This window comes from Myxine glutinosa, chromosome 7 (assembly GCF_964187855.1).
Source record: "Myxine glutinosa chromosome 7, kmMyxGlut1.1, whole genome shotgun sequence".
Taxonomy (NCBI): domain Eukaryota; kingdom Metazoa; phylum Chordata; class Myxini; order Myxiniformes; family Myxinidae; genus Myxine; species Myxine glutinosa.
Window position 1 is genome coordinate 165,224,990 of NC_136267.1, and position 25,194 is coordinate 165,250,183.

Here is a 25,194-nt window from a genome sequence, read left to right on the forward strand (position 1 = left end):
GATAAGATAAGGCCCCTGATAAGAGGTTACCATGGGCCGTCCGGCATGGGGCAGGTGGACCAAAACCGGATCGCCAGCCTTGAAACTCACCGCCTTCGCCTTCCGGTCGTAACGGAGCTTCCGCTCCACGGCTTGATCCGCCAGGCTGATACCGGCAGCCTTCAAGGCCTCGTGGATCCTTGAGCAAGTCTCGTGGATGTGGTCCGGAAGAGAACGTTCAGTGGACGGCGGGGATTCCACCCAACGTTCAAAAAGGAGGTGCAAGGGCCCTCGGGGCTCTCTACCATACAACAAGAAAAACGGAGAATACCCGGTACTCCGATGTGGGGCACTCCGGTATGCAAACAAGAGCCAGGGAATCACCTGATCCCACTCACCACCTACTTGCTCCGTCACCGCCTTGATCATTGATTTGAAAGTCCCATTGAACCGCTCACAGGCGCCGTTGCATTCAGGACGGTACGGACTGGTGGTCAGGTGCTGAACCCCTAGCTCGGTCAGGAATCCTTCAAATACTTCCGACAAGAACACACTGCCTCGATCCGTAAGGAATTTAGTCGGAAGGCCATGCCGACTAAACAAATCCTTGAGAGACTCTACGGCATGGGCGGAGTCAGCTTGCTCCAAGGGATAAGCCTCTGCATACTTGGTAGCTTGACATATGACCGTGAGCAAATAGCGTTTCCCGGAACTAGTTTTGGGCAAAGGTCCGACAAAATCAGCGGCCACAAACTGGAAAGGCTGACTGACCACGGGGAGGGGCTTTAGGGGTGCCTTGAAAACCTTCACTCCTTTTCCGAGTCGTTGACAAATGGGACAGCTAGCGCAATAGCGCTTGATGTCTCGCGACATGGCGGGCCATATGAACTGATTCTTGACCTTGGCTAAGGTCTTGGCAGCTCCGACATGACCCGAGGAAATATTGTCATGGGCCAATTGCATGACTGACTGACGATGCCTCCCTGGTACGACAACTCGGTGTCGGACCTTCCACGTCTGGGTGGAGGACATGTTCTTTGGGGAATACTTCTGCATCAGCACACCTGCACCATTCACATAAAAGCCTGTTCGTTCCGGCTCGGAGTCTTCTCCCATTTCCCAGAGGATGGCAAGGGTGGGATCGAGGTGCTGATCCTCCACTAAACTGGTTACCGCAGGCAATGCGGGAGTAACTTCCGCCCCAGAACTGAGGTCGCTAACCGCCTTGGAGGACTGATTCTCCTCCCCGGATTTGCCGACCGGCGAACACGTAGCTGGGGTCCCTGGGTTACAGGCGGAAGCGGTCCCTGAGGAGCACGGCACCTGAGGTTGGCTTGACGGGAGGCTCGGATGGGCTTCAGCTGACGCAACGTCACCATCGGGAACTGGAGTCGAGGCGCTAGGCTCCTCGGGCCAGAGTGACGATATGTCGGACTCCGCCACTCCCTCCGCCTGTTTACTCTGGGATCTAGTGACCACCCCACAGGTCAGAGTCAATGACTCCTCCCTGGCCATGGCATCATTGCCAATCAACAAGGAGACCCCGGGTACCGGGTAGTAGGGTACCACCGCACAGGTCATTGGACCTGTAAAAATGTCACTCCGGACCTCGAGGAGGGCAAGGGGGTACCGGCCAGGAACCTGGTTAATGCCCCGAAGGATGATATACTCGCCGGTATAGCGCATCTGAGAGGCCGGAACTACCCCCGCCCGGAGAACACACAGTGTCGCCCCAGTATCCCGAAGGTATTGGGCCTTAAACTTCAGCATCGAATCAGGGCCGCCCACTAAGGCTGTCCCTGAATAATCCTGATACAACGGATGAATGGCATTAGCCTCGGGGGCAGTGACCTCTGTCACCGATGCCACCGTCGGGTGCGAGGGCTCAATTGATGGCCTCCACTGACCTTCCTCCGGTTTAACAGCAGGGTTGCCTCGGTAGGCCGGACTAGCGGGGTTAGAGAAGCAGCGGTCTCCACCGTGCCCCACGCGTTTGCAGAAATCGCACCAGGACCGTGCCCTGGCCTGCAGCTCGCGACCGCCACCAGTGGAGGGCCTCGGAGAACCCTTCCCCTCAATCCAGCCGCCGGGCAGACGGGGGGCGGGCTTGATCGCATGATCCTCCGTCTTACGACGCGACTGCGTGACTTGCAGCATTTTGCACGCCAAAACATGTTTATCAATAAGGTTGACGCAGTCTGCCAAGGAAACAGTGTCTTTGTCGACAAGAAACAATGCTAAGTCAGGCGGAAGCTGTTGATCGATACGGTAACGCACCAGGAGTTCCGCAACCGCTTGAGGTAACTCCACCTTGCTCCCCTTGAACCATCTCTGCAGCTGTTCCAACAAGGCCCGCGAATGTTCCTCATAGGTTTGACTGGACTCACGAGTCCAGCTGAAAAAATTTCTCCTATAAATACATGCGGACACCGCATAGGCATTCAAAATCTCGGCCTTCAATGCCCTGTATTTGTTTGCGTCCTCGGTTGCCATCCTCGCATATACCTCCCTCGCCTTCTCAGATAGATGGCTCACAAGGTGGCCGACCCACAAGCTCTCATCAATGCCACCGGCAGCCAACAACTTCTCCGCCATCTCCAGATACGCTTCTGGCTTCGTGTCTCCCGTCCAGTCCGGCAAACGAACATGAACAGTTTCCGGGACTCTTGCAGCAGACCCCTCTGCCCGCAGTCGTTCAGTCAACATTCGCAACTCGTGCTCTCTGACGCGTTCAGCTTCTGCTGCCGCATGCTCTCTCTCTGCTGCCGCCGCACGCTCTCTCTCTGCTGCCGCATGCTCTCTCGCTGCTGCCGCACGCTCTCCCTCTGCTGCTGCCGCACGCTCTCTCTCTGCTGCCGCATGCTCTCTCTCTGCTGCCGCACGCTCTCCCTCTGCTGCTGCACGCTCTCTCTCTGCTGCTGCCGCACGCTCTCCCTCTGCTGCCGCATGCTCTCTCTCTGCTGCTGTCTCTGCTGCCGCATGCTCTCTCTCTGCTGCTGCACGCTCTCTCTCTGCTGCTGCCGCACGCTCTGCCTCTGCCCTGTCATTCTCCCTGTTATACATGTCAAGTTGTTGAACCGGAGTCAGCCCGGTCCAGAAGGGCGAACGCATGCATTTAGTCATGATGGGATCGCTTCCTAACATCTCGGGTTGAGTGACCGGGTCAAGGCTGCTTGCGTCGCTCACCTCGCCACCCACGTGACTGTCAACATGATCAGGTTGAACTCTCACTTCCCTGGTCGACATAGCTTGGCTACGAGTTATCATACGACCAGGCACAAAACACAACCTCAACCACAACGCTCAAACACAACGCTCTGTTGGGGAAATACGACACAACTACGCAATATCACCCGCACATCAAATTGCCAATGAGAAAAATACCACGTACAAATACTCACGTTTTTTTTTTTTTTTTTCGGTTGTTTGGAGGGATCCGAGGCTATTCGCTTATTCTTTGTCGGTTGTTTGGAGGGATCCGAGGCTATTCACTTCTCTGCCCAAGACAGCGTCCTACGGCGAGAAAGTTCCTCCAAGACGGCGTCCGCTGGTGAGAAGGCGATGAACAGATGCCAGAAGATGTCGTCCACTGCAGAATTCCCGTCTCAATCGAATGGCTCTTACTTGAAAGATCCTAGGACGAGCAACCCATTTGTCGCGATCCCGTCTGTGGAATGTATCCCAGCACGGAATACGGACGTAAATGTCCGGGCTTCAAGTAATCCACGTAGTGAACCAAAAGAGACGCAATAAACACAATTGTGTTTTAATCGGCCTTCAAGGGGTAAGGCACGATTATTTATTGGCTCGATCACAAAAACCATGAAAGGTAACAAAAGGGAATATGCTGCACAAGCCGGCAGGAACTGTCGGCAACAGACGCTCCAACAGGACGCAGGTAAGATCACTCGCGGCTCCAATCGACGGGCTCCGGGACTCGGAGGATACCAGGATGGAATACCGCACAAGGCCGCCAGGAACGGTCGGCCAGTAGCTCCAACACGAAGCCGGGAATCACTCGTTCTCTTCTGGAGTTACTCGCTCGTAAAATACAGAACGGTATGCGACCAGCCCAACTCGGCTGTCCGGAGGCTTCAAGGAAAACCCTTTTATGATATTTCCCACTCGGAGCCTTCGAGCCGTGTGCGTCGCAGAAGATGGCGACCGCGCTCTCTGACCCCTCCACCAATCACGTGCCGAATCGCCTCCCAATCGCGTGAGGCTCCAAGCAGGTTACGTCACGTTGTGGGCGGGGCACTCATTTGGGTGAGAACAAAGGTGGTTTCACCGGGGGTTTCTCACAACATACATATATATATATATATATATACATACATATATATATATATATACATACATACATATATACATACATACATATATACATACATACATATATACATACATACATATATACATACATACATATATACATATATACAGACTTGGCATTTAATAGGGAATATTTTTTTTGTGGGGGTGATCTTACTTTTCAAGATGATTTAGAACCAAAAGTTCATGAGAATTATGTTGAAATAATTCTAGATTTTGTTAATGTGACCTTTTAAAGAAACAAAAACCACATTTGACATTTTGAAGTAAATAAATTGATCCTTGAAAGTGATGTAAACTGATATCGAACTCAATTCATGACAGTACTGTGTTAAACCTCTGTACGTTTTCCAGAAGTATCTCTTTATTTTGCACATTAGCCCAATTTTTTTTTTATCAAAAAAAAAAGTTAAATTATGACTGGGATTACGGACAGTAAAATTACAGTTCAGTACTTCGTGTAACCCCCACGAGCATTCAGGAGTACACGTCGAGGCATGCTGTTCACGAGATTTGCCAAGGTTTGGACAGGAATCGCTTGCCATGCAGTTTCAATAGCCTGCTGCAATTCACGCACAGAGGTCGGCTGCTGGTCCAAGTTGTCGATTTGACGCGTTAATTCTGCCCACAAGTTCTCTGTTGGATTCATATCCGGGGACATGGCAGTCCACTCCATATGCTCGACACCACGATCAGCAAGAAAATGTTGGATCATGCGAGCACGATGAGGCCGTGCATTGTCATCTTGGAAGACAAAGTTTCCTCGAAAGGCTGCACGAGCAAATGGAAGCAATGTTTCTTCCAGAATGGCCCTGTACTTGAACTAGTTCAGGTTTCCATTCAGAACAACCAGGTCAGTTTTGCCCCTGCATGAAAAGCAGCCCAAACGGTCACCCCACCACCTCCAGCTTGGACTCTTGGCACAATACAATCTTCGTTGTAGGCTTCATGCACTTGTCTGTGCACTCGGTTGCCGCTATCTTGACGATAGACCAGAAATCTAGACTCGTCACTGAAGGCCACGTGATTCCAGTGTCCTGGCTGCCATTGACGGTGCTCTCTGGCCCACTGCAATCGACGCTGGCGGTGTTGTCTGGTCAGGCGTGGCTTTCTCAGGGGACGCGTGACACGATAGCCTGCTTGAACCAGTCATTGGTTGTCTAGCCTTCTGGATACAGGCACATTTGTCAGTTGCTGCCACTCAGCCCGAAGCCGATTAGCTGACTTGGTACGGCCATTGCAGACGAACCAGTGCAGCTGGCGATCATCTCTCCTTGTGGTTCTGCGGGGATGTCCTGGCCTCGGTATTGGAGTAGGGACACCCCTCTGAGCATTTCGTTTCAGGATCTTTGACACCTGACCTTGAGTGATGCCCTACTGCCGAGCAATAGCACGCTGTTTCATGCCAGAATTTCGTAAAGCCACCACTCCATGACAAACAGCATTGTCGAGTTGACGGACCATCTCCAGAGGAAGCGGCAATAACTTTTGTAGACGTGCAGTTGTTTTCCACGAATACAGAACGCAACAACCCTTATATACACGATTGTGAAGCCAATCGTCAAATGTACCTGTCCTGACATTTTGTCACGCCACCTGTGATATTATCCTGTTATTGACTTCTTGCTGCGAAAGACAATCAGTGACATGGTTCTTTTAATAAAGAAATCACCGAAGCGTAAAAGAAACTCACCAGATTGATATACTGAGTTCAGAAAGTAAACCCAAGTCAAGAAAAAAAAAAAATCCATATTAAATGCCAAGTCTGTATATATACACAGTCATGTGAAAAAGTAAGTGCACCCCATGTAAAGTTTTGACTTTTTCAACATACAGCTATTTGGTCTTCATTTCAACAATATTGATAGATAAAGGTGATATAATATAACAAATATCATGAAACATTTACATTTTGTAGTCCATTGTATAATTTAAATAAACATAAATGCAAATTTCGCAAGTGGAAAAAGTAAGTACACCCTTGGCTCTAATAGGTGGTATTGCCCCCTTTGGCAGAAACAACCTCAAGTAGGCGTTTCTTATAACTATCTACCAGTCTCTGACATCGACTGGGAGAAATTTTTGCCCACTCCTCCATGCAGAATTCTTTCAGCTGTACGATGTTTGAGGGATTTCTTGCATGCACAGCTCGTTTCAAATCTTCCCACAACATCCGATGGGATTTAGATCCGGGCTTTGACCTGGCCATTCCAGAACCCTCCATTTCTTTATTTTCAGCCATTCCTTGGTGGATTTACTGGCATGTTTAGGGTCATTGTCATGTTGCAAGGTCCACCTTCGGTTGAGCTTCAACTTTCCGACAGATGGCCTCACATTATCCTCAAGCACCCTCTGGTACAATGAAGAATTCATAGTGGATTCTATGATGGTGAGCTGCCCAGGCCCTGATGCAGCAAAGCTGCCCCAAACCATAATATTTCCACCACCATGCTTTACGGTTGGCATCAGGTTCTTGTGGTCAAATGCTGTCTTTGGTTTTCGCCAAACATGTCTGCTGGTACTGTGGCCAAATAGCTCTACCTTTGATTCATCTGTCCAGAGCACATTATTCCAGAAGTACTGGTCTTTGCCTAGGTGTTCATTGGCAAACTTTAGTCTTGCCCTGATGTTCTTTCTGGACAGCAAAGGTTTCCTCCTGGCACACCTCCCATGTCGATCAAATTTGTGCAGCCTCTTTCTAATGGTAGACTCGTGCACTTTGACATCAACAGTGGCAAGAGCTACCTGTAGGTCCTGTGATGACATTCTGGGGTTCTTAGAGACTTTTCAGCATCTTGCTGTCTGCTCTTGGGCTGAACTTGCTGGGGCGGCCTGGCCTGAACAAGTTGGCAGTTGTTTGGAATCTTCTCCACTTGTAGATGATCTTCCGGACAGTCGAATGATTGATTTCAAATTGTTTGGAGATCTTTTTAAATCCCTTCCCAGACTCATAGGCATCTATAACCTTCTTTCTGAAGGCGTCAGGAGCTCTTTTGATCTAGGCATGGTGACGCCGCACACTTCAACAACAAAGAGCAAACCAAACTAAATGTCTGAGGTTTAAATAAGACAGGTTCCTCCAAGATCCTCTCTAACGATGTTCTAATCATTTGCACCTGAGCTGGTGCACCTGATTCTAATTTTAGGTATTTGAAGTAGTGATAAATGTCGGGGTGTACTTACTTTTTCCACATGCAAAATTTGCATTTATGTTTATTTAAATTATACAATGGACTACAAAATGTAAATGTTTCATGATATTTGTTATATTATATCACCTTTATCTATCAATATTGTTGAACTGAAGATCAAATAGCTGTATGTTGAAATATGTTGAAAAAGTCAAAACTTTACAAGGGGTGTACTTACTTTTTCACGTGACTGTAAATGTTTGTGTGTGTGTGTGTGAGTATATATGCAGGGTGTGCCAATAAAAGGTTTACCACTTCAAAACTTTATTAACCAAAACATTAAGTCATAAAAAAAATATTCACTCAGAAAATGAAAACCAAAGCATGGAGAAATGAAACTCATGCAGTAATGCGCTTTCGTTGAGGTGTTCCATGTGAGCACCCCCACGCACACAACATGCATTCATACGAATTGCGAAGTTTTCAATGACGTTTCTGCAAATTTCAATGGTTACTGTCTGCACATAAGCTGCCTTCAGATCAGCTTCAGATCTGGACAATGTTTACTTTGCTCCTTAAAAAACGTCGTTTTTCCCCATAGAATGGTTTGGTTATGCTTGAATGACTTATCCAAAGATCATTGATCACTCCTGCAAAACCAAATGAAATTAAGGTAATGACTAAAAATACAAAGGTCATTTAAGCGGTTAACCCTTTGTTGACACCCTGCATATATATATATATATATATATATATATATATATATATATATATATATATATATATATATATATATATATATACATATATATATATATATATATATATATATATAGATATATATATATATAGATATATATATAGATATATATATAGATATATATATAGATATATATATAGATATATATATAGATATTTGGTGTTTGATGTAAGGGTGGTTGGTTGGTTGGTTGGTGTTGTGTGTGTGTTTGGGTGTGTATATGTGTGTATATATATATATATATATATATGTATGTATGTATGTATATATATATATATATATATATATATATATATTATATATATATATATATATATATATATGTATATGTATATATGTATATGTATATATATATATGTATATATATATATATATATATATATATATATATATATATATATATATATATATATATATATATATATATATATATATACAGTAGAACCTTGACTTACGAGTTTAATTCGTTCCGTGACCGAGCTCGTAACTCAAATTGCTCGTATCTCAAATCAAATTTCCCCATTGAAATGCTATTAATCCGTTCCAGCCCGCCAAAAACCACACCAATTTTTTTTTAAATATACAGTATATATAAAAATATCTCGCGCTTTATATTTCACCTGTATGCAGCATACAAGTTGGCAGGATGGCCTGGACTGGAGGTACGCACACTTGACTCTAAAGTCTAAACTGTCCAGCCTGGGTTTGAATCCCGACCCAGCTATAACCTGTCATGGGTGAATCACAGGCAGGGTGATTCATCAATGTGTGTACCGCTAAACTGGGCGCCCCGTTTGCGTCCCATTAGTTGTTGGATGTTAAGGATCTCACCGTGTTTTCCACAAAGAGAAGGCGAGCTATCGCCGGCATTCTGAACAAGTTGTGGCCTGGCATGCTGTTCTCCTCTGCCGTTATATACATCCTCCTCGGCACCTCGCTCATGTTTTTTGACGATTGCGTGTTTTATATCCAAGCACATCATCCTCTTCTTCTTCTCAGCACTGCACTTGCCACTCACTTTCTTAGGCCCCATGGTTAAAACTAAGAAATTTTCCGAAATAACCAAAATGCGAAAAAAAAAATGCAGCGCTGTACGACAGAGATACGTACTGTACTTGCACGGCAAGATAACCACGTGACCAGAACCCACCTGGCGGCGTGAACTCGAAATAACCAAAATGCGAAAAAAAAAATGCAGCGCTATACGACAGAGATACGTACTGTACGTGCACGGCAAGATAACCACGTGACCAGAACCCACCTGGCGGCGTGAACTCGAAATAACCAAAATGCGAAAAAAAAAATGCAGCGCTATACGACAGAGATACGTACTGTACGTGCACGGCAAGATAACCACGTGACCAGAACCCACCTGGCGGCGTGAACTCGAAATAACCAAAATGCGAAAAAAAAAATGCAGCGCTATACGACAGAGATACGTACTGTACGTGCACGGCAAGATAACCACGTGACCAGAACCCACCTGGCGGCGTGAACTCGAAATAACCAAAATGCGAAAAAAAAAATGCAGCGCTATACGACAGAGATACGTACTGTACGTGCACGGCAAGATAACCACGTGACCGGGTGGCGAAAGCTCGTAACTCGGATCTCGGCTCGCATCTCAAAGCAATAAAACGCCCGAGCGACGGCTCGTATCTCGAAAAACTCGTAAGTTGGGGCACTCGTAAGTCAAGGTTCCACTGTATATATATATATATATAGTGTTTGATGTAAGGGTGGTTGGTGTTGTGTGTGTGTATGGGTGTGTATGAATGATCTGGTGTGTTTTGTTGGTGAGTGGTGAAGGGTATATAGGTGGGTGTTTGAGTGTTTCATCATGTTTGTTTGGTGCTGTGGATTCTGGATGTGAAGGTGTTGTTGTTGTTCGCACTGGCTGGGGGTGGGGGTATGTACGCATCCAGGTGCAGTTGCTGCATGTGGATGTGTATGTGCCCCTGCTGGCCCACCTTAGCTGACCGTATCGAGGTTGAAGGGCCGAAACGGGATGATGCTGAGGACCTCGACTGAGGACCCGGTCAGTGTGGCACACTTGTGACCAGGTGTGTTTTGGACTTATATATATATATATATATATATAATTTTTTTTTTTTTTTTTTTTTATGCAAGGTCTAGGCTCCAGGAAGAGTAAGGACACAGAACAGATCGATACACAACTTAAAGTTAACAGCAAAAGAAAGGGAAAACACCAACATCAGAGCAGAGGGAGAAAGTCGGCGGAGACGGACAAATAAGCAAGGGATGTAGGTAACGATGAGTGGTAGTGGAGAATGCAAGAGACGAACAAGATGGATGCATAAGCAAAGCTTTGGAAGGAATGAGTGCTGGTTAATATTAATTTTAACATTGCCTGCCTCATTGCCTGCCTCACTCACCGCAGGCAGGTAGGTGGTCTTTCTGTCTTCTACCGACTCCTCTCCGGCCTTGCTCCCCCAGCTCTCTCTGTGCTCTGTCCCCCAAATATTCCTACAGGTCGCACAAGATCTGCCAGCAACCCTCTGATGGTTAAACTGCCGAAATCTCGGCTCTCTGCTCACCTTCACTCTTTCATTCCTCTTTTCTCCCGCCTGTGGAACAAACTCCCACACTCCCTTCAATCCCTCTCCTCCCTCCAGGTCTTTAAAACAGCTGTTCACCACCATCTCTTATCTTCCCCCATCCATAACCTTGATCTTTTCTACCCCCACTAATTCACCCCAGATCCACCTTGTTTGAAATTCCAACTTATTTCCTGGAAATCCTGGCAGTGTCCATATGTTTATACCTCTCCCACCCCCCCCCCCCTTCTTCACATGCCTCCCCCCCTTCACATGCCTCCCCCCCTTCACATGCCTCCCCCCCAAAGCCCTCTCCCTCCCACAGATCTCTCGATGTCTCCATGTCTCTCGGTCCCTGCTCTCAAATGTTGTGTTTGTGTCCTTCCCCCTCTCTCCCCATCTTGTCTACCGCTCCCGATGTTATTTGTTTTATGTGTCTGTTTGTCTTTCTGTGTGATTAATGTTCGCTCTTTCACAAGCCTCGATCTTGTATACAAAAAAAAAAAAAAAAAAAAACATTCATGTAAATTAGGGATTGTTGTTAACTTTGACACAGATACCTTCGGTGGGGTTGTACCAATATTATCAAAGTACTCCTGCTACAAAAAAACCACAAGCTGAGTTAAAGCTTAATTATAGCTTCACAAAGTTGAGCAGCTAAACGCCATGCACATCATGGTGGTTCTATTTTATTTCTATTTCCAGCCCCCGGGTTTCCCGAGAGATTCAAGATGGAGAGGGCAGCAATGGTCCAGCCCAGGCTCCATCTCAGCTCACGTCCTCTTCTTGTATGCCTTTCTTCTTCAATCGTAAAAGCTCTTTGTCATCTACAAGCTCCAATGATCCTCCTTCACTCAACACAAGCCCTGAGAAACGGCGCAGCAAGGTACATCATTGACGGAAACTCACATAGGTTCCCTTGTATGCAATCTGAGTCACAAGTCAGCTTGGTTGTCGTGTGCTTCTTCTGCAAACTAATTACCAATACCATCTGTCCCATCTTAACTTTGAGGCTTTGCTGGGTGCAATTTTCTTTCCTCCTGCTACTGTTATAATACTACCTGCCTTTGCTGCTGTCTTTCTCGTTTGAAATCTTTCTAACACGGCATCTTTTCTTCCTCTTTTACCAGGCCGCGATGTCTTGGCCATCCGTATTTAGTCGCTCTTCACTTGAAATGGTATGCTTAATTTTCAATATCATCCTGTTAGTTCATAAGTGAACTCTTCCCGTTAGTAATCAATTTTTTTTCATTATGCAGCTCTGAACTATATTTTCTCAAAAAAAACAAACCCCCAAAAACCTGCAATAATTTTAATGGAATAAGTATTGTGATTTGGGCCTCGTTGTTGTCATCACTCGTACTGACATTCTTTGGAACAAAGCCGTTACTCTTAGGCCTCAAAAAGGTTTACTGTTTCTTTGCTTGCCCTTGTAGTATCTTGACGTTCATCTTCGGGGAATCAGAGATCACCATGCTTTTGGGTTTTATTGTAATTCACCTTGACATCTTGTCAGCAGATTAGGAAACCTAGATAGGTGATTAGTTATGCTGGAAGCATTTTGTAAAACGTTAATTGGGGGTGGAGAGAGGGGGTTCGTGACAGTTTGTGTGAGGAGTAACAGGAAAATTGCCTGTCACTTTAAGGATGATGTAATTGGGTCGGAATACAAACTGTGTTGTTCTTCCCCAAATCGACATGCTTTCAAAGCATGATGTAATCAGGGTCGTGAACTATCTTGGGAATACAATACCAAAAAGTAGTGATTGGGGGAATCAATCGTGGTCGTCCTTCAAAATCGAAGCACTTTCGTTGTCCCATTAGTATTGATTATTCTCAAATATTACAGCAAATTAAAATTTTCTAGTCAGCTGATTCCACTTCGAGTTTGCGAGTCAGCTTTTCCTTTGATGAAACCTTGCTTGCCTTCCCCTTTTCCTTACTTTTTGTTCTTCCCATCTCGATCTTTTCAACCTATGCTTCCCACCATATTTCTATCTCTGCCACCTTATCGGCCTCTTCCTTTTTGCCTTGTACCTTGCTTCGCTGGACTTTCGTGCCACCTACTTATGTGTGAAGCACTTTGGGGGTGGGCAGAGCGATGCTAGTCCAACGTCTGGCGGCATGGCTCACAGCGTTGTCCCGGCCAGCGAGATAGGGACGAGGGCACATTCTTCATCACCCCGCCTCGGTGCACACGAGGTGACCCACCTTATTTGAATGTTCATCATGTTTCTACTTGCACTTTTGCTTTGCTTGCTTATCGTTGTGAACTTTTCTGTGCAGCCATTCATTCTCTTTTTTTTTGGTCTGCATGACATTGTGTTGAAACATGTGAAGCACTAAGCAGTCCAAATTTCCTGTTTGTTTTCCTTATTTCTTTATTTATATTTCTTCTTCAAGAAAATGATTTAATTGCTTATTCAGATTACACTTGTCATCGCTGTCTGCATCATCCTTTTGAAAGCAATATTATATCATTTGCTTTTGTTTAAAACATGAAATTACCTATGGTGTTTTCCATAAAAGGTAGACTGTATACCTGTACACTATCTGATTTAACATCATATATTTAATTCTATATAATATCTTTAACTTTAAATAATCACATATCTGATTTAACATGATACTCTGTTGTGGTGCTCGATGCTTAAATTCTATGAGCTCTTCGTAGTCAGAAGCAATGTTGAGACTTTACAGTTGGAAGAGCAATGCCATTATGATCTTGTAACATGGCAGCGTGCTTTTGATTTACTTATTTCAACAATAAGATAAATTACAATTTATAACTACCTTTCATGACTTATATTGGTCTGTACAACTTTATAAGAGCCTTTTACTCATTTTTGTTATTTTGTTTTCACACTTTTTATTGTTCCTTAAATCCAACTGTTATGGTGATTACAAAACGACAATGGCACTCTTCGGCAGCACGACGTCGACCGATATGCCTCTGCCCGCATGATTACATCATCATGCATGCTTTACCAAGTTTGATTTAAAATCTTCAGCTGTTCTCGGGTATAACATTTTTCCTTGACTTGACCTCTGACCCTGAAATATAATCAGTTCATCTTTACATCAAAATATGTACTTATAGCAATTTTGGTTAAAATTCCATCACTGATTCACAAGTTAGTGCAAGAACAGAATTTTTACCTACCGTGACCCTTTGACCTCTTGATCCCATAATTTATCCTGTTTATCTTCACATCATTATACTTGTACCAAATTTGACTTTGTTACGTTCCCTTCAGTCGTTCTTAAATTATCGCAGTAATGAAAACCTTGTACAGACTCTGACCTTTTACCTCTTGATGCTGAAATCTAATCGGTCCCTATTTGCACCATTCATATAATAACGCAGGACTGTCTGTCTGTCTGTCTGTCTGTCTGATCTATCCCTTAACTACTCCCTTAGTTTTGGGGCTAGCCCGGCCAAACTTTCTGTGGAATCGTTTGGGGTTCCGGTGGGTGGGAGGTTTTATAAATTCCTCAAAGCATTTTTTTTTTTTTTTGAGATTACAGGTATCTCACCAGTAATATATACATTAACCAAGTTTGGTAAAAATCCCATCACTGGTTCACAAGTAAGCTCAGTAAAATAATTTTTACCTCACGGGACCTTTGACTTATTGATGCCATTACTCTAATCAGTCCATCTTTGCATCATTATACATACTTATACCAAGTTTGACTTGGATCCCTTTAGCCGATCTTAAGTTATCTCAGTCACGAAAGCCGATCATGGATGGACGGACAGCTGGACAGACAACTCAAAAACATAATGCCTCCAGCGACTACGTCGGCGGAGGCATAACAATTGGACTTCATTTTCCTGAAAAGAGTGCTGGAATGGTTAGGGAATGCAATCCATTTGTTTTGTCATAGAATGTGTCATAATAATTCCATCACCAGGAATTGCAGTGGATGATTCAGTGTCCATGGTGCTTTTGTTATTGATTTGGATTTGTCCAAGACATTGAACAGGTGCCTGGTGTTGGCTTAGCAGTTAGGGTGCCGGCTTGGGATCCTAGGATCCTGGGTTCGAATCCCGGTTGATCGCTGAATTAACGCCAGGGGGGTTGACTCAGCATGTCATTCTTCCGAGGTCGGCAAATTGAGTACCAGCTTGCTGGGATGAATGATCACGGTGTGTACCCCGATTTAGAATAGGTACACCGTATCCCTGCGCATCGTAAGAGCGTGACCAAGGGTTGGCGTCAGGAAGGGCATCCGGTCATAAAAACATTGCCTCAAACAGGGAACCATGATTGTCATGGGGCCCGCAAGGCTAACCCCTGCTCTGGCGGGGAAAATGGCCTTAAAACGATCATTCATTCATTCATTCATTCATTCATTGAAATTTAACCCTGTACATGTCATCTCGGCCGAGGGAAATCACATGTGTAAGCCGTCCTTTTCATGATCTTTCCATGACCATGACCTTTCCGTGTCTACTTTTAAAATGTTTCTCCAAAGTAAGATGTTATTCCAAAACGGCATTTTGAAAAGATTTCCAGATCTTGAAAAGATGTTCACAGTTGATTCATACAAAGTGTTCGTGATTATTACTACTATTATAGATTTTATTCTTTTTTTCTGCTCTTCTTCTTCTTCTTTTTTTTTCAACCTGCCAAGTTACAAGTGAGACCGTTTTGACCTTCAATCCATCCCCTTGTAGGGTTGCTGCTACTTGAACGGCACTTATTATTCCCACCTCGTACAGTCGGCCAGGAAACATTTTCACAAACAGGCTGACCAGACCTGACGTTTGACTGAAAGGTGGTAGGAATTTGGAATTTGTTAATGGTGCCGGTGATAACTCACCTTCTCTTTATAAAAGACACCTTGGGATCTCTGATGTCTACCAAATATTGCTAGCAGACGGGACACCAATTTTAACATCCATACGAGTAAATTTGTAATGTATGCCTGCATTACGAAACACCGATCCTACAGTTTGTAGTTTGGGGGGAATTAAATCCATGTTAGATTGTCAATGGTAAGAACACCAATTCTATACCGTATTCTCAGGCCAATGACAGTAATACATTGCAGTGATGTAATTAATTAGTTTACATGAATAATGTTAATGTTGCGGCTGTGGTGCGAATGAGTTGAATTATTATTTTTAATCGAAATATTGACAAAGCTTACTTGCTTTATTATAAAATGTCTAAAAAATGTCTGTGTTACGATATCTAGCAATTTGCTCTCCGTGTTTGCCTTTTGCAAGACATTATTGATAATTCGCATGGACATTCGTTTTGAAAATTTGGTTCAAAGCTATTTTGTAAAGATTAACTTGTACCTCTACTATCACATTGTAGTCGAACATCTTGGGGGAAAAAACCTCCATGTCTGCTTCAGAAATTATTTTAAATCTTGAGCATAATGAAATAGCCTGCATATCGGGATGACGCGATAATTTATTTTGTCGTTATTGTCGTTATTTTGCTGACCCGATCTTAAAATTGACTTCATAAATTAAATAATCAGTCTCATGTGAGTTTGGTCAAAATTCTATATTAATCACTCCCTAACCCCAAAAGGGCTGGCCGGAAGGCCGAGAGGTACGCAAACTCGCCTCTAGGCTAGCTATCCTGGGTTTGAATCCAAACCAAGCTAAAAAAACAAAAACTGTCATTCTGGTGTTTCACAGGCAGAGTGATTTGTTTATGTGTCATCCCTGGGATGGACATCCCGTCTTCCCACATTAGTTGGTGAAAGTTAACGATCCCATGTTTCTATGTGAAGAGTAGACGAGCTATCGCCAGCACCCTGAACAAATTCCTAACTACTGGCTGCAAGGCAATGGCAAACCACCCAGCATAACCCTTCTCAGGAAGCTGCTTTGGTACATTGGTACATTTGGTCATTGACGCTATGTGAAGAGGATGGTACATCGGAGATGGATCCATAAATGAACCCTCTCTCCTGAAAGTGTATATTAAAATACTTGGTATAAAATAGTTATATGATTCATCTTGCCAGAAGAATTTTTTTTTTTTAATGTATACAATTTGTTCTTTTGGTTCAATGGAATGTATTTTTGATTCCACGACATGTAGCGCAATGGTGGATTGTAAAAAGTGTTGTTGTTATGGAGTGGTGGCACAACCTGATGTGGTCGGTATTGCCTTTTTCTGTTTTTTTCCTTGTAGATCGGATCCTTGTAAATGTAAGCCTAGTTTTAATCAAATACCTGCATTTTAATCAATAATTGATTTATGATCGAAGTGAACGTGTAAGAAAGGAATGCCTTTTTCCTTCTTATTTGTCGAGCTTGATGTGCAAATTGGTTTTTTCATTTTTTACAATTTGTCTGAGCTATAGTTAGCCGTATAAAACAACTTTGTTCATGTGATAGGTCCTGGTATGTTCATGAGGTAGTGCAATGTGCTTCCTTAAGCAGGTTGAGGAGGTTACTCCAGAAACAGGTGGTGCAGTCGCTGTATCACCGGGGCCGGAAGTGCTGGACTGGAGTGCAGAGCAGGTGGGCGAGTGGCTGAAGGAGCTGGAGAAAGGCCAATACAGCGCAGAGTTTGTAAAACAGGCCGTCACGGGATCACAGCTCATTCAACTGGATGGCAACAAACTGAAGGTGAGCTACACTTACAGTATGCACAACATAATATGGACAAAAATAAATATTATTTGTTTAAATGCGAGGAAAAACACCCATTTTACCTCACATGCAAGTATCCATGTATAGGAATAAAAACCTAGGGGAAATACCCCTGGCGCTCACCTGGTAGAATAAACAGCATACGACACTGACTGAAGGTATTTTAAAACAATTTGAATGGTTGCTAGAAGACAGGGCAGCATGTAGAATCATACGAACATAATCATTAGACTTTAATCAAACAAACAAACAAAAATACCTATTTTGGGGGGCAACCCTGCCTCCCATCCTCCTCAGACCCCAATTTTTCTAAAGCTTTGGACAAACATTGGTACATCATGGGTCATGAAGTTTGTGGTGAAGTTTAATCAGAATTGTGTATGTAGTTTCAGAGAAAAGAGCAAATACATATTTTGGGAAGCAACCCCCCAGTAGACCTGTTAGGGCCCAATTTTTTTTTTTAATGCCATGAACAAACTTCGGTACAAAACGGGTGATGAAAATTGTGCTAAAGTTTCATCAAAATAGTGTGTGTAGTTTCAGAGAAAAAAGCAAATTCCTATTTTGGGGGGTCAAACCTGGTTCCACTTTGACCCCAGTAAACCCCCTTAGAACCCGATTTTTTAATTTTTTTAATTTTTTATGCTGTGAACAAACTTTAGTCACAACACAACAAATATCAGTCGTGCAAAATCTGGTCGCAATCCCATCAGCGGTTTCGGAGAAGAAGTTTCAAGTGTTTACGGACTGACTGACGGACGGACGACGCACCATCGCATAAGCTCCCCTGAACTTCGTTCCAGGTGAGCTAAAAATATAGCTCTCCAGAATTAGCTTCAAATAACTTTGTCCCAAAAACTTCTTAGTTTTAATCATTAGAACCCATTATCATATATATATATATATATATATATATATATATATATATACATACATACATACATACATACATACATACATACATACATACATACATACATACATACATACATACATAATAGTGTTTTGTTGTAGTATTTATGATAACACAGTATTTTGTTATAATATTAATGTATGATTGGAATGATGCTGTTTGGAATGTAAATAGAGATATTGAGTTTAAATATGAATGAGGAAATGACGTGAGGGTTTCTACTTTTTAACCATGACGTTCGCGGATTCACCACATGCAGATTCACCATTGACTGGGGATAGAACCATTCAGACGGGTACGTTTTTTTTTTTTTTTTTTTCTCAAGTCATTCATGAACCTGCTGTCCACGTGTGACGTTCGACTGAAGGTGGCACAGGAATGTGGAATTTATTGGTTCCATGGTTTAGCATTCACCATTTCCGCATTGTTTGCTTTTGGCTTCTCACCCATGCATAGCACGGGTACCTCGCTAGTTTTTCTTATAAAGCTGATTATGCAGATGTTCTCTGCCTCACAGTGAACTAACCTCTAAACTGTCAAGGGACACAAACATAAAAGGGAACTATGCTGAATGTAGCTTTCAGTTTTGCCAGACTTCACATGAGCCAGAGATGTGAACATTGCATCCAGTGACCCAGCCTTTAACTCGTGCTTTGGCATGTGCACTCCTTCAGCTTAGTAACAAATGCACCCACCACTCGGCTGCGCAGTCGGGGAATCCACACGTGTTGTAGATTTTGTGGTTGTGGGGAACGTCCCTCCAAAATTGCTGTACACCCGTTGCAAACTGTTATGCGAGGACCATATTAGGATAGAATTGAGCAAAAAGAAAGCTAATATTACCAGACACAACATTTTGGTTACAAACCAATGTAACCAAGTGCAGTACATTTCACTGAAACAGTATTTGGTGATTATATTTGGTCCAAGTGGTTAACCAATCCAAACAAAATGCAGTGCAGAAAATGCAAGATTATCGTGACTTTCAAGCAACCCCACCATTACTGCCTTGCCCCCCTCCCTCCCCCCTCCACGCGCCCCCCCCCCTCCCACCACACCCCCACTCCACCACGCACAAACAAAAAAAAATCCTGCATGGACTAAAGCCAATACCATGGGGAAAACAGTCTACCTTACTGCAGGCCACAAAGCTTACTTCCTGTTTTGAGCAACATCGTGAAATCCATCAACGTAGCTTATCGTAGAAATCGTAGAAATCCATCAACGACACAAAGTTGACCTTATGTCAACAGTTGGGATTCCACCCCACCCAACTCTCAACTCTGAATTTCCATATGGTTTACTTTCAGCAATTCATGATGGCCTTAAACTGTAAAGATGAATAACAAAAGGTCAGTTATGTGTGTCTCGACATTTTCACGGGTAAGCAACACTCTCTGGCACCCTGTTTTGCTAGCTAAGCTGTCTGCCTTTGCATGCCATACATGGGCCGAACAACTTGATTCATGGCTAAACAATTTCCTCCAATCAGACAATCAGTGCATAGCCCTCAAAAGTGTTCTTCTCCTCTGCCAGTCGAGGCTCGAGTGTCTAAGGACGGTCTCGGATGACATTTTGTTCCTCATTTACATAAATACCTTTAAGATGCCCTTGAAAACCGTCTTCAGATTATTCCACATTATGTCATGTGGTACCTCATCCCAACGATAAGCTATCAGCAGCTGCTTACCTTTTCTGACCTGGAAAGGATTAGATGCTCATCTGACACATGACATAATTTGATTCAGGCAAAACTCTAACGAGTCAAATCTTTCAGAGAAATAACTACCTATTTATTTATTTATTTATTTATTTATTTTATAAACCATTCAAAGAGGTTCAATCCCCCGATCTTCCCCTCAGCCATGACCTCTCTTGGAAATACCAGACAGTTTGCAGCTGGCTTTAGAATCCAGCTTTGACAAGCAATGTCATTTGTCATGCAGTCCTTTTCTTGGTAAAGCTGAACTTTTCAAGACCAACAAGCCCTTTTTCTTCAGCTTGATGGAAATTTTTGATTTTGATCTACAATGCTCTTTACAGAGCAGTGCTGCCGAAGCAGTTTCTTGGCAAGGGTTACACTGGGTGGTTTGCCATTGCCTTCCCAGTGTTTTTTGTCCATGCTCTCTCTCCTTTCAAATGCTGAACGTCAAGCGAAGGAAGCAGCACAACAACAACAACAACAGGCATTTTAAGGCCATTTTCCCTGCTTGAGCGGTTGTTAGCCTTGCGGGCCCCATGACAATCTTCACTTCACATGACAATCTACTTCAGCAACTTCAGCAAAATATTAAAAGTTAATCAATAAATAATCAGTCCATGCTCTCTCTCCTTTCAAATGCTGAACATCAGGTGAAGGAAGCAGCACAACAACAACAACAACAACAGGCATTTTAAGGCCGTTTTCCCTGCTGGAATGGGGGTTAGCCTTGCGGGCCCCATGACAATCTTCTTCATCGAAGGAAGCGGCACGTACCATTTTTAAAGTCTTTGGTATGACTCGGCTGGCGTCCGAACCACCGCGCTCCCAGAATGAAAGCGGGTGCTCTAACCATTACATCACCAAGTCTGGTCTTTATGGAATACCGTTCCTTTGCAAGGTGCCTCGGTTTCACACTTCTCTGTTGGATGCTGTAAAATGCAAAGCTACGAAAACAAGCATTCTGAGTATTGCGCTGCAATACATGTCCCCTACCGGCAGTCTGTTGTCCAGAAAACTGTTGGGGAAATTACCAAGGGTTATTTACCCACAGGTTCTGAATCGTTCCCAATCACTAATTACCTCAGGATGGGCTCACCTGTGATTCACACTCGGGACTTCGATTTATACACCTTGCAGACAGGTCAGCAGAAGCATGAGAAAATACGTTGTTGATAAAGAACCTTTCGAGTCGCTAAATAGCAGTAATTTCTTATATTTTCCAGTTCAAGATCAATGATCGATGTGTATATATATATATGTTGCTCGGCTTAGCTCCGCCCCTCCGGAAAGCGCACGCTGTGTCGCGCTGTTAACGTTCGCGAGACGAGGCTGAGGGCGCGCGGTGTGGCTTGAGGAGAACTCTAGAATAAACAAGCATTCTGAGTATTACGCTGCAATACACGTCCCCTACCAAAGTTCAAAGTGCCATAACTTTGTCAAAAATGATCGAATATGCAAATTTATGCACGGTTGATGCTGGTTTTCAAACTTGATCTGAGGTATGCTGAGACACGTGTGTCACGCCTCGCCTCGTTGATAAGCCCGCAAGGTCGCTCCGTGGAGCGGCCTGCACGTATTGCACTGTGTGAATTATATAAATTATATTAACAACTCACGGTCTGAGGTACTAGCGATTCAAGAGATATCCATTTTTAAAATATTTTCGTTTAATTAATGATATCTGCCAAACCACGTGCCCTATCGCAAATTCCAAAAGGACATTTTAGTAGACTGACATGCTGAACAGATTTGTAAAATTTTCCCCTCCATTGCATCAAAAATTAAGGAAACGGCTCCGTTTTAAAGGTTCATGATTAAAAACGTCATAACTCTGAAACCATCAGTAATTTATTATATTTTCCGGTTCACGATCACTGATAGATGTGTATATATATGTTGCTCGGCTTGGCTCCGCCCCTCCCGAAAGTGCACGCTGTGTCGCGCTGTTGACGTTCACGAGACGAGGCTGAGGACGCGCAGTGCGGCTTGAGGAGAACTCGAGAATAAACGAGAGATATCAATTAAAAAAAAAATATTTTGTTTAATTAACGATATCTGCCAAACCACGTGCCCTATCGCAAATTCCAAAAGGACATTTTAGTGCTGAACAGATCTGTGAAGTTTCCCCTCGATTGGATCAAAAATGAGGGAGGAGCTCGGTTTTAAAGGTTCATGCTTAAAAACGTCATAACTCTGAAACCATGTGATGCATGACGTCATGCTCGCTGACCTTTTTGTTCGTCTTGGGTATGCGATTCTGCCTGCAAAGTTTGGCCTCGATCTGTTCAGCCGTTGCAGAGAAAAAGGGTTTTTTGTGTTTTCACGAAAAACAATATGGCGACTGAACCACGTGACCTGTGACGTCATAATTACCATTAAAATATTCTACAGCCCGAGTCCATCATATGGTGAAAATTTTATCTCAATCGGTCCTATTATTGTAGAGAAATTGGTTTTTAAAGGAAATTAAAACTTAAAATGGCACTGAGTTAAGGATCATCAGAATTATCAGAATTACCAAAGTTTAAAGTGCCATAACTTTGTCAAAAATGATCGAAACGTCCTGAAGTTCGAAATTGACCTGTAACTTATCATGAGGAAACCATGTGCCAAGTTTGAAATCATTAGCATTAAGCGTTTCGAAAAAAAGTCCGGAAAACTATTCTTTGCGTGACGGACTGACTGACGGACTGACTGACGGACTGACGGACTGACGGACGGACTGACGGACTGACGGACTGACGGACTGACTGACGGACGGACTGACGGACGGACGGACTGACTGACGGACTGACTGACGGACTGACGGACTGACGGACGGACTGACTGACTGACGGACAGACTGACTGATGGACTGACTGACGGACTGACTTGACGGACTGACTGACGGACTGACTGACTGACGGACTGACGGACTGACTGACTGACTGACTGACTGACGGACTGACTGACTGACTGATGGACTGACTGACTGGACTGACGGACTGACTGACTGACTGATGGACTGACGGACTGACGGACTGACTGACGGACTGACGGACTGACTGACGGACTGACGGACTGACGGACTGACTGACTGACGGACTGACGGACTGACGGACTGACGGACTGACTGACTGACTGACGGACTGACGGACTGACTGACTGATGGACTGACTGACTGATGGACTGACGGACTGACGGACTGACGGACTGACGGACTGACTGACTGACTGACTGACGGACTGACGGACTGACTGACTGATGGACTGACGGACTGACGGACGGACTGATGGACTGACGGACTGACGGCGTGCAAACCTATAGTCCCCTCCGGTGTACACTGGTAGGGGACTAACAAGAGATATCCATTTTTTAAATATTTTCGTTTAATTAACGATATCTGCCAAACCATGTGCCCTATCGCAAATTCCAAAAGGACATTTTAGTAGACTGACATGCTGAACAGATCTGTGAAGATTCCCCTTGATTGGATCAAAAATGAGGGAGGAGCTCGGTTTTAAAGGTTCATGCTTAAAAACGTCATAACACTGAAAGCATGTGACGCATGACGTCATGCTCGGTGACTTTATTGTTCGTCATGGGTATGCGATTCTGCGTGCAAAGTTTGGCCTCGATGTGTTCAGCCGTTGCAGAGAAAAAGGGGTTTTCGTGTTTTCACGGAAAAAACAATATGGCGGCCGAACCACGTGACCTGTGACGTCATAATTACCATTTAAATATTCTACAGACAGAGTCCCTCATATGGTGAAAATTTGATCTCAATCGGTCCAATTATTGCAGACAAAATCTTTTTTAAAGGAAATTAAAACTTAAAATGGCACTGAGTTAAGGATCATCAGAATTATCAGAATTCCCAAAGTTCAAAGTGCCATAACTTTGTCAAAAATGATCGAAACGTCGTGAAGTTCGAACTTGATCTGTAACTTATCATGAGGAAACCATGTGCCAAGTTTGAAATCATTAGCATTAAGCGTTTAGAAAAACAGTCCGGAAAACTGTTCTTTGCGTGACGGACGGACGGACGGACGGACGGACGGACGGACGGACGGACTGACTGACTGACTGACGGACAGAGGGACAGCGTGCAAACCTATCGTCCCCTCCGGTGTACACCGGTAGGGGACTAATAATTGGTATCTCTTACAATGTAAAGATGGAAGGCCTGCTGCTTTCACATCACAGACAATTTGGTGGCTTCTATGTTATTAGTCCCCTACCGGTGAACACCGGAGGGGACTATAGGTTTGCACTCCGTCCCTCCGTCCGTCAGTCCGTCAGTCCGTCACGCAAAGAACAGTTTTCTGGACTTTTTTTCTAAACGTTTAACGCTAAAGATTTCAAACTTGGCACATGGTTTCCTCATGATAAGTTACAGGTCAAGTTCGAACTTCACGACGTTTCGATCATTTTTAACAAAGTTATGCACTTTGAACTTTGGGAATTCTGATAATTCTGATGAGCCTTAACTCAGTGCCATTTTAAGTTTTAATTTCCTTTAAAAAAGATTTTCTCTGCAATAATTGGACTGATTGAGATCAAATTTCTACCGTGGGAGGGACTCGGTCTGTGGAATATTTTAATGGTAATTATGACGTCACAGGTCACGTGGTTCGGCCGCTATATTGTTTTTCGTGAAAACACAAAAACCCCTTTTTCTCCAACGCTGAACAGATCGAGGCCAAACATTGCAGGCAGGATCGCCTACCCATGACAAACAAAAAAGTCATCGAGCATGACGTCATGCGTCACATGGTTTCAGAGTTATGACGTTTTTAAGCATGAACCTTTAAAACCGAGCTCCTCCCTCATTTTTGATCCAATCGAGGGGAAACTTCACAGATCTGTTGAGCATGTCAGTCTACTAAAATGTCCTTTTGGAATTTGCGATAGGGCACGTGGTTTGGCAGATATCGTTAATTAAACGAAAATATTAAAAAAATGGATATCTCTTGTTTATTCTCGAGTTCTCCTCAAGCCGCACCGCACGCTCTCAGCCTCGTCTCGCGAACGTCAACAGCGCGACACAGCGCACACTTTCGGGAAGGGCGGAGCCACGCCGAACAACATATATATGCACATCGATCATTGATCGTGAACCGGAAAATATAATAAATTACTGATATTCAGCGACTCAAAAGGTTCTTTATCAAAAACTTATTTTCTCGTGCTTCTGCTGACCTGACTG

At 43.9% G+C, this 25,194-nt stretch overlaps 1 protein-coding gene across 6 annotated transcripts in view; it reads left to right on the forward strand.

Moving 5' to 3' along the window:
• The window catches only part of LOC137431810 (uncharacterized), a 368,459-nt gene that overhangs the window by 338,473 nt on the left and 4,792 nt on the right, over positions 1 to 25,194 (forward strand). For 3 of the 6 annotated variants that reach the window (XM_068123528.2, XM_068123530.2, XM_068123529.2), the window contains exons 14-16: positions 11,466 to 11,646; positions 11,891 to 11,938; positions 17,176 to 17,367. In XM_068123528.2, coding sequence (XP_067979629.2) covers positions 11,466 to 11,646; positions 11,891 to 11,938; positions 17,176 to 17,367 — 421 coding nt within the window. Of the gene's footprint in view, positions 1 to 11,465; positions 11,647 to 11,890; positions 11,939 to 12,839; positions 12,996 to 17,175; positions 17,368 to 25,194 lie in introns of those variants that run through there. The other 3 variants (XM_068123533.2, XM_068123531.2, XM_068123532.2) reach the window with 3 other exon arrangements.